A 12,067-nucleotide genomic window follows, 5' to 3' on the forward strand; every position below is an offset into this window, starting at 1 on the left:
AGAAGTCCGATAAAGTTGGAGTGAAAGGAATTTTATCAAATGTACAGAACAGCAAAACAAAGAACATACAAAACCCGACTTAGAAAACGCCTCAACAGGAATCGGTTTCAATTCAAACGGAATAAGAAAGGGTCAGTCAGTTTCTTTCTCGTTTCACTGCAGTTAATTTGCAATTTGAGATCGTTTCAAAGTCGCACTAGAAGAAACTTCGTCTAAGAATGGTACCTTCGGTAAATACAACTTTAATCCCAAGAGCTCTTTATCGTTACTATCGTAGCCGTATCACGACCATGCTCGTCATTTGGAAGTATTTCCGAGAGCGAGTTCCTCGAGGAGGATTTGCCCTTGGATAAGGAGTTGATAAATGGCATTGAACCTGTCAATTGCTTAAAAGAGGATTAATAAGAATATCTGCCGTCTTGTTTATTAGCTCCATAAAGACCTCGAATCAAGAGGGATAAGTTTTTCATCGGCTGGAGGCTTGGGACCAAGCTCAGCGGGCGGATGGCGACGACTAAGTGCACTCATAAAAGGTGAACCATGCAAAGGTACAAGGACAGTTTCACACGGCTCTTGGAGTATCTGTCGATACTACAACAAATCAATTCGCTTCTCATATTTGCACCTGAAACGATTTTATTCGCGAAAGCGGAAACATCGCCGCAATCAAATAGAGAGTCATAAATTGATTCCGCTAAGTAGCGTGTGGAAATAATTCATTGCTTGATCTCGACGTGAGCAAATGGTTTGCTGTCAACTCATTTCACTATGTTTAGTAAATTCTGCATTTCGTGAAAGCTTGAATTCTCCAGCCAGTTCCTCGAGGAGAAGTGTGCGCTCCAGCCGCTCCAGGAACAGAGAAGCTAATCATATCATAGTCCCTTGAGGAAATCAAGAAAGAATACTTTGCAACTCTGACCAGACGATCTATTCAGTCGAGGATGAGAAACCTTACTTCTGGAGCCAATTCGGTCATTTTCGAGAAGTACAATGTCAGAGCCGGATTTGAGGCGAAGAAACTTTTTCAAAAGTCGGTTCGACTGGTCATTATCCTCATGCGAGCAGGTGGATGTTTTAGAAGGGACGAATCTCTAAAGGTAAGTCCTTGTAAGTGCTTGTTTCTACCAGGTATTAGGTCTTGGACGATGGCGATATGCGCTTCTATGATACAAACAGTGCTCTAGGAAAGATGGCTCATGTATTCAATCCGACAATTTTTAGAGCCGACAAAAGCCTCAAGGTTCCAAAAAATGTTGCTCGCGATCTAAAAACACATCCAGGAAAGTGGCATATCTTACGTTTTTTTACGAAATGACTTATTAAATAACACTGTGAATAGATGCACGACGACCTGACTCGATCGGCAGCATTGTACGATCTCTTCAAATTGTCCTGGACGTATTTTCCGATTACCCTCTTCAGACGCAGAAGGACATTGCCAAATACGCGTATTTAGAAGAGTTCGAGCCTGGCCGAATGATCTTCAAAAAATCTGACCGTCCGCTGCGATTCCACTTGGTTGTTTCTGGACGAGCACTTGTTACCAGTGTTACCACTCTTCCTACTGGAGAGGAAAATATAAAAGTAGTGGAGACAATCAGGTGATAAAAAAGCTCATTGTTCAAATGACAACAGAATAAGTCGTGGCGAAACATTCGGCGATGAGGGCGGCTGTTTTCTAAAGCAAAATGGCAAAATCCATGAGGGCCCTGATTTCATGCCGCGTGAAAATACAGTCATTTCTCAAAAGCATATGACCGTACTTACACTGGATGGAGAAGATTACATACGCATCTTTCATCCTGGTAATGAATAATTCAGACTGACGCGTAATCATCCCTTTTAGAAGCTAGAAAACGGTTCCAGAAAAAACTAACACCAAACTGTAAATATAAAAGCACTAATTCATAAAAGAGCACCGTGATTTTGTGATTTTCTAAATGTCGATTAAAATTTTTCTGAGTGAGTTTTTAGATCCTGAATTTTACTTCTCAAGCAATGTCGTCAAAGCAGCAATGAAGTTGCTCCAAAAGAATCCGTTTCTTCGCTATTGGCCGTTAGACAGAATTAAAGGAGCTTCCACGAGTGACTTTCGCTTACAGTACTTTCGGAAGGGAACAGGAACGTTTGCGAAAAAAAGTTCTCAGAAAATAGTTTTCTCTTTTTTCGAAAGCGATTGAAGTTATCACCACTGGGAACGCTGCTCAACGAGAACTGATCTTTGTGAAATTGGGATCATGTCAAGTCGTCCGTCGATGTCAGTACTCTCGTGTCATGTCTGCCGGCAGCAATCCGTACGAAACGTGGATAGAAGAGCGTAGACTAGACAGTGGAGACATGTTCGGATTCGAATGTCAATTCGATGTCAGGAAATGTTCTTCAAAGATATTTTCTTAGTTTATTTCAGTCAAGCAAACACGGAGAACATAAAAATAGATTCAAAGGCATTGTTTACAAGGACTGGAACGAGCTGGATCCAGATGTAGCGCTCATCTCCAACGGCGCAGAAGTTATTATTTTCTCCGCTCCTTTTTATCGAAAACATCTAAATGAACAGTGTCGCGCCGTTTTAACTTTAAATCTCGAGCAAAAAGTAAGAGATGCTTGATTTACGAAACTGATCGTGATTTCAGCAGCCCAAGAATAATCTCGTCTATCTGCTCAATAGAAGAGACTGCTGGGAAAATTATAAAACTAGCGTCACGCGTGAAATTATCCGAAAGCCTTAGAAACGAGACCACGCTGCTATTACCTGTTGCTTCCACTGAATACACTTCTATTTTCTTTCTCGCTTTATTCAACAGTATCAATAGTATTTACAAAGTTAAATAAAAGAATCTCAAACAGCTTCGAAGATGCTAATAAAGCCCATTTGTGCTTTGGTCACTTCACCTCGGAATTGGTCGTACAATTTTGCATAATGAAGGTATTTTCTGTGAGCCCAGCTAGAGGCAAAAACAATCACTAATATTCCAAGTAAGATTCCAAATCCAGCGAGAAGAATGCTTTTGAAGCGAAAATGAGCGGCAGTTGCATTCCTGTTCATAATTCTTAAGTTCGAAGATTAAAAACTATGACACTTGATCAAGTACCTTGCTGACAAGCTTGCCTGAAACATCATAACTGAAGCCAGTCCAACGCAGGGACAAAGAAAGCAGGCCAGATAAGGCAACAGCCCTTCCAAAATTGGAAATTTGACTCTCTTCACTTGCTGATAATCGGATCTGTCGCCCTTTCTTGCTGACTTTCTCCCAGATAACAGTGATTTTCTCGAGGATGCAATGGACTTAGAATACATCGATGAAGAACTGGGATCTTCTTCCATTATCGGTTGGAATACTTTCACATAACTCTCTGCTCTACTCTCTCGACTCATGGGAGCTGAAAATCTTCTTTGTCTCGTCTTTCTCCCAGTTAGAAATTGAATCGTCTGCTCAATAATAATCAGATACGCTTACGATTATTGAGGTGAGGAGAAATCTCCAGCAAACCGTAACTGCCAAATCGTTAAAAATGACGCCCGTATTATTGCATGAAACGGCTCGTTATATTTTTATTGGAGAAAACGGTGATGCAAATTTGTGATGCTGCACGAAAAATCCAAACTAAACACTAGAAATGCATCAAGAGCGACAGTACGGATGTCCTTCACATCATCATATGTTAATTTTTTTGTATTTGTATACCGAATCTTAGAATGGAGGTATGCTTTTCGAACGTACTGGGAACCATCCAACGATTTCCATCATATCTCGACGTCAATAACTGTCAATCCTTTCTCAACGCGAAGATGATGTTGAAGATGTGAAGCAAAGATCTTGCTGAGCCTAAAATCTGTTTGTTTGTTCAAATAAGCTCCAATTACGAAGAACGAAGCGCAGCGGTTGGTTTTGTGTCAGCCACCTGGTCGATTTTATGAAGTGAAGGCCTCACTTTTTTTCCTTTTATTGAAAATGTCAGTCATAGAAAAAAGAGAGACCGGTCAATCATTTTTTCAGAAAATTATAGGTAAGATTTATAGGAAGCATTTTTGATTGATTAATATGGTGGTTTAGATTTCATCATGACTATGTGGCGGAGACTATCGAATTTTCTGCGCAGATTTCGTAATGCTCCGCCAACATCTTCCAACATTCACCACCCAAACTTCGGTGTGCAACACACGCCATCAACCGTAGTATGTTGTTATTCGTCGGGGAGGCCCCGACAGATGAACGATGAAACAAGAGTCCTTCGTCGGGGTTCTCTCAGCTCGTCTGCAGAAAGACCAAAAACACGATCTCAGCGCAGCAGTTGGAACTTACGAAGCGGACGGATTGTTTACAAATTCAGCATCTTTGACTAATTAATATCTTTAATAAATTGTTATCTTTTAAAAATTGGGAATGAACAACCCTACAAATTCGCAGGTGGAAGACCTAGAGGCTCTATTTGCTATGTTCTCTTCGTTGATTGCAAAGCTCGTGAGTACGTAGTTTTTCGTATGCGGCTGATTGAGAATCGGTGGAAATTGAATCTACAAGGAGAAGATTAAAAAGTAAAATCTAATAAACGGCGAGGCTAATTGGAATATTGCGTGCAAACTATCCAGCATTCTGTCATTCTGTTGAGCGAAGTTTGAGTTCTTGAATGGAACTAAAAGTGAGAAAAGGAATCGTTTTTGGAAGTATTTACGTTGCGATCTTCATATGTTCAGGAAGAGAGTTCACTCGTGTGCAAAATATTCAGTGTATTTGGTATCAAAGATTTTATTCAAACAAAAGTATCTCTAAAAAGCAATCGGCTTTTATGTCAAAGGCTGTCAAATCGAAGAAAGAATGAAACACACACATCAAGATTTTTTTGCGAGACCCGGGTCCCTATTTCCTAAGTCCTTTCCTATTTTGTAACTTTTTGCTGGTTTCTAAGTACAGTATTTCCTGTTTATTCGACCGTAGGAAATCGGGATCCCAAATAAGTACAGACGAGGAGATAAACAAACTAATAAAGGAGTCTTACAACAAAACTGAATCGCCTTACATTTAAAAACACGAATTTACTGAAAACATGAACTCGACTTTATTTCTCTTTGACTATCGATTTTATCACAGTAAATGACCTTGGATAAAAATTCTTATACATCTGATGCAAGATAGTGTGACCAGCCATCATACTGTGCAAATATTCATTAGTCGTAGCAACCACAGTGAGTCTCTTTGCATACATTTTTTTACTCGTAAAGGCAGATTTTTTAAGAACCAGCAGCAAAGAAAGAGGAAAATATGGGCTGTAGCAGCTCAAAAGTAATATAAAGAAGTTTGTTAACCTGACTGAGAGAAAATTTTAGGAAGATAACGTGCAGGAGCCAGAGCCCGAAAAAAAGAAGAAGTCTAAGAAGGACAAGGACAAGGAAAAGAACAAGGAAAATGACAAAAATAAAGATGGAAGTAAAGACGATGGAAAGGAAAAGAAAGACAAGAAAAAGAAGAAAAATAAAGACAAAGACAAAGAAAAAGATAACGCTATCGAAGGTAAAGTTAAAAGTAATCACCCTCAATACTGCGAAGTTAATAATTATTTGAAATATTTATTAAGACCCCCCGCAACGAATCGAAGAAGACTTACAACAGGCTCCACCTCCACCAGGTGGTCCTGCTGAACAAACCCATACCTACCCCTCTGTGGATGTAAATGAAAATGAGTTCCTACCACGAAACGACCCAAAAGATCTTGGCGATGCAGACGTTATTCTTAATGACATAAACCAAAACTCAGCGCCAGTTGTGAATCCTGCTAAATACTCTGGTTCTCAACCTTTGAATACACCCGCGAAAACTCCGATGTACGATCTACGGCCAGGAACTTCACCAGAGGACATTAAAAATCTACAAGAGATGCAGGTAAGCTATTTTTAACAGTCTATCCGACATCTGTGATGGATACATTTTTAAATAGAAAATTCGTAAGTTTATGCCCTGTTTATCAATGCTAAAAACCAGTAGCGTCTATTTGACCAGTTTAATGACGTTTTGGGAGTAGAATGGATCACTGTCCCTCGCGTTATAAATTCAAACGCGCTTTCATCAATTTTATTGCCTGGCAATAAACTGTGCATGTCTTCTAACATTCGCTTGGCGTAACATTTGGCTAATTTGTTGGGCAATTGTAGCTCTTCTGACCTGACTCAGTTTGCTAAAGCTCCCTAATACCAGTTCAAGTTCAATCATAAAGCTCAATTATCAGTACAGTACTTCTCTTCTCGGACAGTTCCCTTTTGACTTTGAATAATAAGGAATAACAGTAATAAGCGCTTCTGGTAATGCATTCCTTATCGCGCCTATGCATCCGAAAAACCCCGTATCCACGCTTAGATATTTTTGTTTGAGCAGATTTTCTGTAAAAGTGGCCCATGCCAACCGAGTCTCACGCAGCAATGTTTGCTCCCGCGATCAGAAACCAGCGTTCAGCAGAGTATCGCGAGATTAATTACATCCCATGCTGGTAGAGAAAATGGCGGATAGTAGTAGTCAACGGGCAGAATCCACCCACCAGGATATCAAAGGTTTCGATAATGAGAAACAAAAGGACGTGAAAAGCACTAAAGAACAGCAGAGAGAATTGCAACAAGTATGCAAAAGCAAACACATAAAATAATTGAAAATATCCAACGAATTACATATTTTACACTTATTCTTGAGTAAACATCTACTTTCTCTTTCAGGAAATGCAAAAAAAGCTTGAAATGCTCTCGATCGAGCAACAAGATCAGGCAAAGCATAATGAGGATCTCCTCAATGCTCTGAGACAAATGGATGCTGACCAGAAAGAAAGCGCGAAGCAACATGCGAGCCAACTTGAACAGCAAAAACGAGACTACGAAACGATTCTTGCTGGAAACCAGGAAGAAATCAAAGAACTCCAGCGCCAACAGGAATAGGATCATGAATATCTATGTTATAAATATTTCATTACCAAAGCAATTAGTTTCCTTTCGTGTCGTTTTATTTGCCTGCATCCTCCGATAAGCAAGAAGAGCTTCATAAGCTTCAAGAACAGCAGCAAGCGGCACTAAACCAACAAACGCCAGTGAAGCCCGCGACGGCGGTGAGTGTCAGACCACAGACCTACCAGACAGATCCAGGAACAAGCATCTCCCAGAGACCGGTGAAAACTCCGCTCATGCCTCCAGGAACTGCAGGTAATGGCGCTTTCTGCGTTTCATGGATGAAATAATAAAACAAATGTTAAAATATTTTAACGTATTCTCTATGTTTTATAGCTACGACAGCATTGATGGAAAATGCGACAAAAGAAGAAATCGCCGCAAGATTCCGTAAGTCGAAATCGTCGGTCATTAGGCATTATCTTTTCAAGAACTTCATTTCCTAAGGGATCAGCCCAGAGGAATATTTGCTGATGATAATGTACCTCTGCGTTGCCCACTGACAAACAAGTTTGTAGTGGATACAAGTCATAGAAAACAAGATTTCGAAAAGTACTGTTGATGCGAGTACAAAAAAGTCAAGTGAATAGTGTCAATAAACTGTCATGTAAAATTAAGTCGTCATGAAACAGATCGCAGCTCGAAGAAGGAAGGACAACGATAAACTAAAAGCTCAACTTATTGAAATCCTTGCACAGCAACGAAACCGTAGGAATGTTTACGCAAAACAATGACTGAAGGAGAAATTATTTAGAGCCCCCCATCCGACCAAATACTTCTGCAAGCGTCATTATGGCCAAGCGAGTCAACGATCACCAAGTTCAGCGTATGGAACATATCATCAAAGGTCTCTCGGCAAGAAAATAATTATTATTTTGAGCCAATAAAATTCAGAACAAGACACTATCATCAGCAAGCTGGAGCATCTTCTTGGACGAGCTGATGTTCAACCAGACAACGGTATTCACTTGTCATCTTCCAATTTTCAAATTTTGCATTTAGCATTCAAGGCGCAAATCGACGAGCTCTACCATCTAACACAACAGCGACAACGTTTCGTGTAGGGTCTTCAAAACTAATAATGAATTACAGTTTATTGCCTGTAACCATGAAATGAAGACCCCTCTTCAAGAACAACAAGCACTGCCGATGGCTTATCAAACACAAGCCGCTCCTCACGGTGCGTCCAACTTCCCGCCACCATCTGTGTGGGATAGCACATTGACAATTTCAATTCATAGTGTGAATTTCGTTTTTTGTTTGATAATTGTGTTTATGCACCAGAAATCACTTCAAGGAGTTCTCACCTTTGATTTTCCCAAATATTTGAATATTGGTCCCTTTTCAAAGAAAGTGATTTCTTGATTGTGATTAGTTCTCTTTCCTGTGGGTGTCTTTCGTTAGAGCACTGTGTCGAGTGGTTGCTGTCATTTTTTCACGCGTGTTTTCCTTTTTGTTTGTAGTTTGGTCATTTTTGGATTTGTATCACAGTTTTTATGCGAAACAAGCGTGCAGTTAGAAATTATCAAAGTGTATGTTTATTCTAAACTGCACTTATGAGATCTCGTTATGATCCTTTCTTGAGCACATAAACCTAAAAGTGAAAGTTTAAAAATTAAAAAAAAACCCGCGATATAGTGCAGCAACAAACGAGTCCAGTGTACGCGATTGCCCCAGCAGCGATTCAAGAGAGAGTTTTGCCCCAGCAAAATATAACTTACGTGCAGCAGCCTCTGCCACTGGCATATGGAGAGCCTAATGTCAGTCGTCAGCCAAGTTATCCCATTCTAGCGCCACGATCAGTAAGATCGCTTCCAGCTCCACAGCCTTCGAAAATGGAGGAGCTTTTCGAAAAAGAACAACGCAAGAACGAGAAGCTCGAGCAGCAAATGGACCTTGAAAGAAGAGAGGCGAATTATCAGAAACAAATGGCCGAAAGAGAACTCGCACTTGTCCAGTAAGGCGAAAATGTGCTCGAATTTCATAGTATCTTTTTACGCTAGAAATCAACTCCGAATGCAGCAGGCTCAAGCAGCTTATCCCAGTCAGCCGTACCCTGGACAAGCGTGGGGAGCACCACCGCAAGGAGCCCTTCCTCCAGTTGGTTATCCGAACAATGGATTTCCTCCTCGTCCGTACTAACAAATAAGCTTTTCCGACAAGAATAACGAATTGATAAGAGAACCCTGTGAATCTATGTTTTATTACGAATAAACACAAAATATATTTTTCAATTATTTCGAAGAAATTTATTATCAAGAAGCAATAAATATCCGTTTTTACATTTGCGAGATAGATTGAGCCTAGAATTTACAATTTTTGAAAGCGAAAACAGTATAATTTTGAAGTTAATGCAAAGCCTTGTTCTATAATCATATTATGGCACTAGAAAATAATCATAAGGACGTAGTAGAGAATCAGCATTAGAGCGGCAGTTGATTTCAATAAGACGCTCGAGTCTGGATTGGATGGCATCGTGGGAATTTCTATTTCAAAGGGTATACCAGGTTTTGCTAATAATTCGTTATTGAAGGTAACTGTTAGTTATTAATTAAATTAGATTGTTAAAAATATTGAAATTACTTGCAGCTGTTGTGTTTGTTATCGCCGAGCTACTTGTGTTAGATGAAGCGCTACTGATTATTGCACTACTGGTAGTTGAGGTTCTACTTGTACTTGTTGTTGTTGTGGTCGTACTTGTACTTGTTGTCGTCTCCGACACAGGTATTATTGGGAGAGTAAATATATCTAGTTTGGTTACAAGCAATAATATCCCTAAGTCTAAAAATATCCAAACTCTAAAAACCTCTAGTCTAAAAAATCTTCTACTCTTTTCCAGGAGACTGTTGTTGTAAAAAAATAGGGATTTCCCGATTTTTTATTTTTGCATTTTCAAATTTTAAGCGAATCGTTTTCGTGCAAACAAAAACACTTTTTTAAGCATTTTCAGCAAATGAAAGCAAGGGTAACCTTTCCTGAATTTTCAAGAGGCCCAGTAATAGCTTCGATACCAGACTTGTAGAAGGAGGGTCGAGTGTAAACGCCTAAAATAGTATAAATCAGTATTCTTCAAAGAAAGCTAACCTGGAACTCCTTCTGTGCCACACTCTTGAGGTCCATATGAAACAATTCCGTATAAAGAGGTTTGTCCGTTGTATCTACAGTAAAGCGGTCCGCCAGAATCACCAGCGCAAGAATCCTTGTATAAATCTCCTGATAGTCGATCGCCGAGAGCACATATTTGCTTGCTGAAAAAGATAATGATAATTAACCGCTTGGATAATACCTTCCGCTTATGCCAACTCCCCAAACCATCACACACTGGGAGGTGCTCCAAAGATTAAGCTCTACTCGTCTAAGTCCGGACGAGGCTGACCCTCCATTAGATGTTAGGCCCCAACCGGCAGTATAACAAGAAGCTCCTTGTGGAGGATTTCCAATTCCGATTGGAAGGATTTCCGAGTAAGGGTCTCTACTCGAAGTAATTTCGCTATCAAGCTCCAAGATTGCTAGTAATGAAATCAAAGAAGATTATTTGTAGAGCAATTACCGATGTCGTTCTCAACCGTACTAGGCTTGTAACTGTCAGTGTAGATTTGACTGACACCGACCAAGCGTCCACCAGCGTCGAATCTGCTGCTTCCTATCCTGATAGTAATCGCACTCGGGTCCTTATTATGTATACAATGTGCGGCTTGAAAAGGGGTTTGTTTTCTCATTGTGCTCATTTCATTGTTTTGGAAGTTCAGAGACTCGAAAATTTAATAATTGTCGACATACGAGCAGCCCTTTCCTGTAAGAATGAACCTTGACGAAATTATGCTTCCACCACACATTTCAGAGGTGCGACCGGATCGTATCGTCATTCCCACTGAATAGATTTTCAATATTACATTCATGCTTCGACATTTTTTGACTGGCTCCACTGATTTTAAATGCTGTACAAAACATTATTGTTTAGCAGTGAGAAACATGTCTCAGCCAGTTGTAGGAATTCAAGCCGGCTTATTTTTTCTATCTCAAAGAAAAAATTGTTCAATCAAATGATCAGAACCAGGTCATAAAAATGATTTACTCCTAGCATTGACGTCCTTCCTTTTTGAATTATATTCTGATGACTCTGATCGTGTTTTAAGATGAATATACTTTATTCTAGTTTATGTACCGATGAATGGAGCGCTCGAGATTGATATTTCAGTGCCGCCAATAATTCGTGGATGTATGTCTATATTCGTGGGCGTTGAGTCTGCATCCGATGTTTCTAAATAAAATCCCTGTTTGATGCCTCTTGCTCAAATCAATGCAAACCTCCGATCTGTCCATAAATAAATCTTGCATGTGAAAACACTGGAAATAACCAGATTATCTTCATTTCCTCCTTTTTCTCTGAATTTCGAGTTTGCCGTCGCGCCCAAGGCAGTTTTTCCGAGGTGCACTCGCTTTTGCGCGGTGGTGCTCTTTTCAATGGTTAAATATTAGCAAAGTCAGGGATTGGGATTGTCGCTGGCCGTGGTATTGTTCGACGTGAAAAACGAAAATTGTATAAAAATTAAATTACGCCATGTTTGAGTGCGGCTCTTGGCGCCGTCGAAAGTCGTCAAAAGAACAGCCTCAGACGCATTGAAGGCGCATCGTAACTATCTTTATTCTATGTAATCCATCATAGGAAGTTTCACGGCGCATTTCACTCGACCAAACAGGCCATTCATCGTTGTATTAGTTTTTGACGTCTAAGAAGTCTTCTAGCATACGTTGCTATGTTGTTGCTACTTCCTTTCTGAGTTTAAAGAAAAAATATAATTTACAAAAAACCACTTCCTTTGTAACTATTTCTTATTTTGATAGCTTAGTCTACAATCCAGGGCAGCTCTTTTGAAGGATTCTCTCGCTCTTGAAATCACAACCTCGCAAAAGTCAAGTTTTGCTAAGAAATGATTGATTTTTAACAAAACACTGTTGTCGCAAAAAAGCGGATGGTCACGGCCATTTTCGGAAGAAGAAAATAACGTCTTTTAACTAAGCACAATAAAACCGCTCATTATTGCCCACAAAACATCGAGTTATAGCTGTATGATTTGAATTTCGAAATACGCTATAAAAAGGAATTCTACGAAAGACTACAATTTTAAAATTTCCATTATCAAA

At 39.8% G+C, this 12,067-nt stretch overlaps 4 protein-coding genes and 1 long non-coding RNA gene across 6 annotated transcripts; 4 read left to right on the top strand and 1 right to left on the bottom strand.

The window, feature by feature from the left end:
• Window positions 1-1,343: 1,343 nt before the first annotated feature.
• Window positions 1,344-2,181, top strand: LOC145707705 (uncharacterized). Its single transcript, XM_081785270.1, has 4 exons — window positions 1,344-1,601; window positions 1,642-1,805; window positions 1,847-1,885; window positions 1,975-2,181. The coding sequence occupies exons 1-4, from the start codon at window positions 1,477-1,479 to the stop codon at window positions 2,178-2,180; spliced, it is 534 nt and encodes a 177-aa protein (XP_081641396.1). The 5' UTR covers window positions 1,344-1,476; the 3' UTR covers window position 2,181.
• Window positions 2,182-2,186: 5 nt separating this feature from the next.
• LOC145707706 (uncharacterized) lies at window positions 2,187-2,847 on the top strand. Its single transcript, XR_014134768.1, has 2 exons — window positions 2,187-2,593; window positions 2,634-2,847. It is a non-coding gene; the product is annotated as an uncharacterized LOC145707706 (long non-coding RNA).
• A 2,366-nt stretch (window positions 2,848-5,213) lies between these two features.
• Window positions 5,214-6,916, top strand: LOC145708986 (uncharacterized). Its single transcript, XM_081786677.1, has 4 exons — window positions 5,214-5,282; window positions 5,327-5,510; window positions 5,575-5,879; window positions 6,701-6,916. The coding sequence occupies exons 1-4, from the start codon at window positions 5,262-5,264 to the stop codon at window positions 6,914-6,916; spliced, it is 726 nt and encodes a 241-aa protein (XP_081642803.1). The 5' UTR covers window positions 5,214-5,261.
• A 4-nt stretch (window positions 6,917-6,920) lies between these two features.
• LOC145708987 (uncharacterized) lies at window positions 6,921-9,156 on the top strand. The gene is made up of 10 exons (XM_081786678.1): window positions 6,921-6,932; window positions 7,006-7,177; window positions 7,259-7,312; window positions 7,541-7,630; window positions 7,677-7,769; window positions 7,817-7,882; window positions 7,925-7,980; window positions 8,054-8,102; window positions 8,714-8,879; window positions 8,926-9,156. Exons 1-10 carry the CDS (start codon window positions 6,921-6,923, stop codon window positions 9,062-9,064), a joined length of 897 nt encoding a protein of 298 aa, XP_081642804.1. The 3' UTR covers window positions 9,065-9,156.
• On the bottom strand, window positions 9,122-11,497 carry LOC145706632 (trypsin 3A1-like). Of its 2 annotated transcripts, none has more exons than XM_081784053.1 (8): window positions 11,231-11,497; window positions 11,088-11,183; window positions 10,716-10,793; window positions 10,473-10,616; window positions 10,209-10,431; window positions 10,007-10,170; window positions 9,893-9,966; window positions 9,122-9,435 (listed from the first exon to the last, which is right to left on the bottom strand). In XM_081784053.1, the coding sequence occupies exons 1-8, from the start codon at window positions 11,292-11,294 to the stop codon at window positions 9,409-9,411; spliced, it is 870 nt and encodes a 289-aa protein (XP_081640179.1). In that variant the 5' UTR covers window positions 11,295-11,497; the 3' UTR covers window positions 9,122-9,408. The 2 variants fall into 2 exon arrangements, with proteins under 2 accessions (XP_081640179.1, XP_081640178.1); XM_081784052.1 differs by having other exon boundaries at window positions 9,124-9,408; window positions 9,898-9,966.
• Window positions 11,498-12,067: the final 570 nt, after the last annotated feature.

This window comes from Oikopleura dioica, chromosome XSR (genome assembly GCF_907165135.1).
Source record: "Oikopleura dioica chromosome XSR, OKI2018_I68_1.0, whole genome shotgun sequence".
NCBI classification, from domain to species: domain Eukaryota; kingdom Metazoa; phylum Chordata; class Appendicularia; order Copelata; family Oikopleuridae; genus Oikopleura; species Oikopleura dioica.

Coding starts and splice junctions, on each gene's coding strand:
- LOC145707705 (XM_081785270.1), top strand. CDS start 1,477: ATGATCTTCAAAAAATCTGACCGTCCGCTGCGATTCCACTTGGTTGTT. Junction 1,602..1,641: donor AAAGTAGTGGAGACAATCAG/GTGATAAAAAAG, acceptor CAACAGAATAAG/TCGTGGCGAAACATTCGGCG. Junction 1,886..1,974: donor GAAAAAACTAACACCAAACT/GTAAATATAAAA, acceptor GTGAGTTTTTAG/ATCCTGAATTTTACTTCTCA.
- LOC145708986 (XM_081786677.1), top strand. CDS start 5,262: ATGGGCTGTAGCAGCTCAAAA. Junction 5,511..5,574: donor AAAAGATAACGCTATCGAAG/GTAAAGTTAAAA, acceptor ATATTTATTAAG/ACCCCCCGCAACGAATCGAA. Junction 5,880..6,700: donor AAAATCTACAAGAGATGCAG/GTAAGCTATTTT, acceptor TTTCTCTTTCAG/GAAATGCAAAAAAAGCTTGA.
- LOC145708987 (XM_081786678.1), top strand. Junction 7,178..7,258: donor CATGCCTCCAGGAACTGCAG/GTAATGGCGCTT, acceptor TATGTTTTATAG/CTACGACAGCATTGATGGAA. Junction 7,883..7,924: donor TGATGTTCAACCAGACAACG/GTATTCACTTGT, acceptor TTTTGCATTTAG/CATTCAAGGCGCAAATCGAC.
- LOC145706632 (XM_081784052.1), bottom strand. CDS start 11,294: ATGAAGATAATCTGGTTATTTCCAGTGTTTTCACATGCAAGATTTATT. Junction 10,617..10,715: donor GTCAAGGTTCATTCTTACAG/GAAAGGGCTGCT, acceptor CCCCTTTTCAAG/CCGCACATTGTATACATAAT. Junction 9,409..9,897: donor TGGGCCTCTTGAAAATTCAG/GAAAGGTTACCC, acceptor CCTTTGAAATAG/AAATTCCCACGATGCCATCC.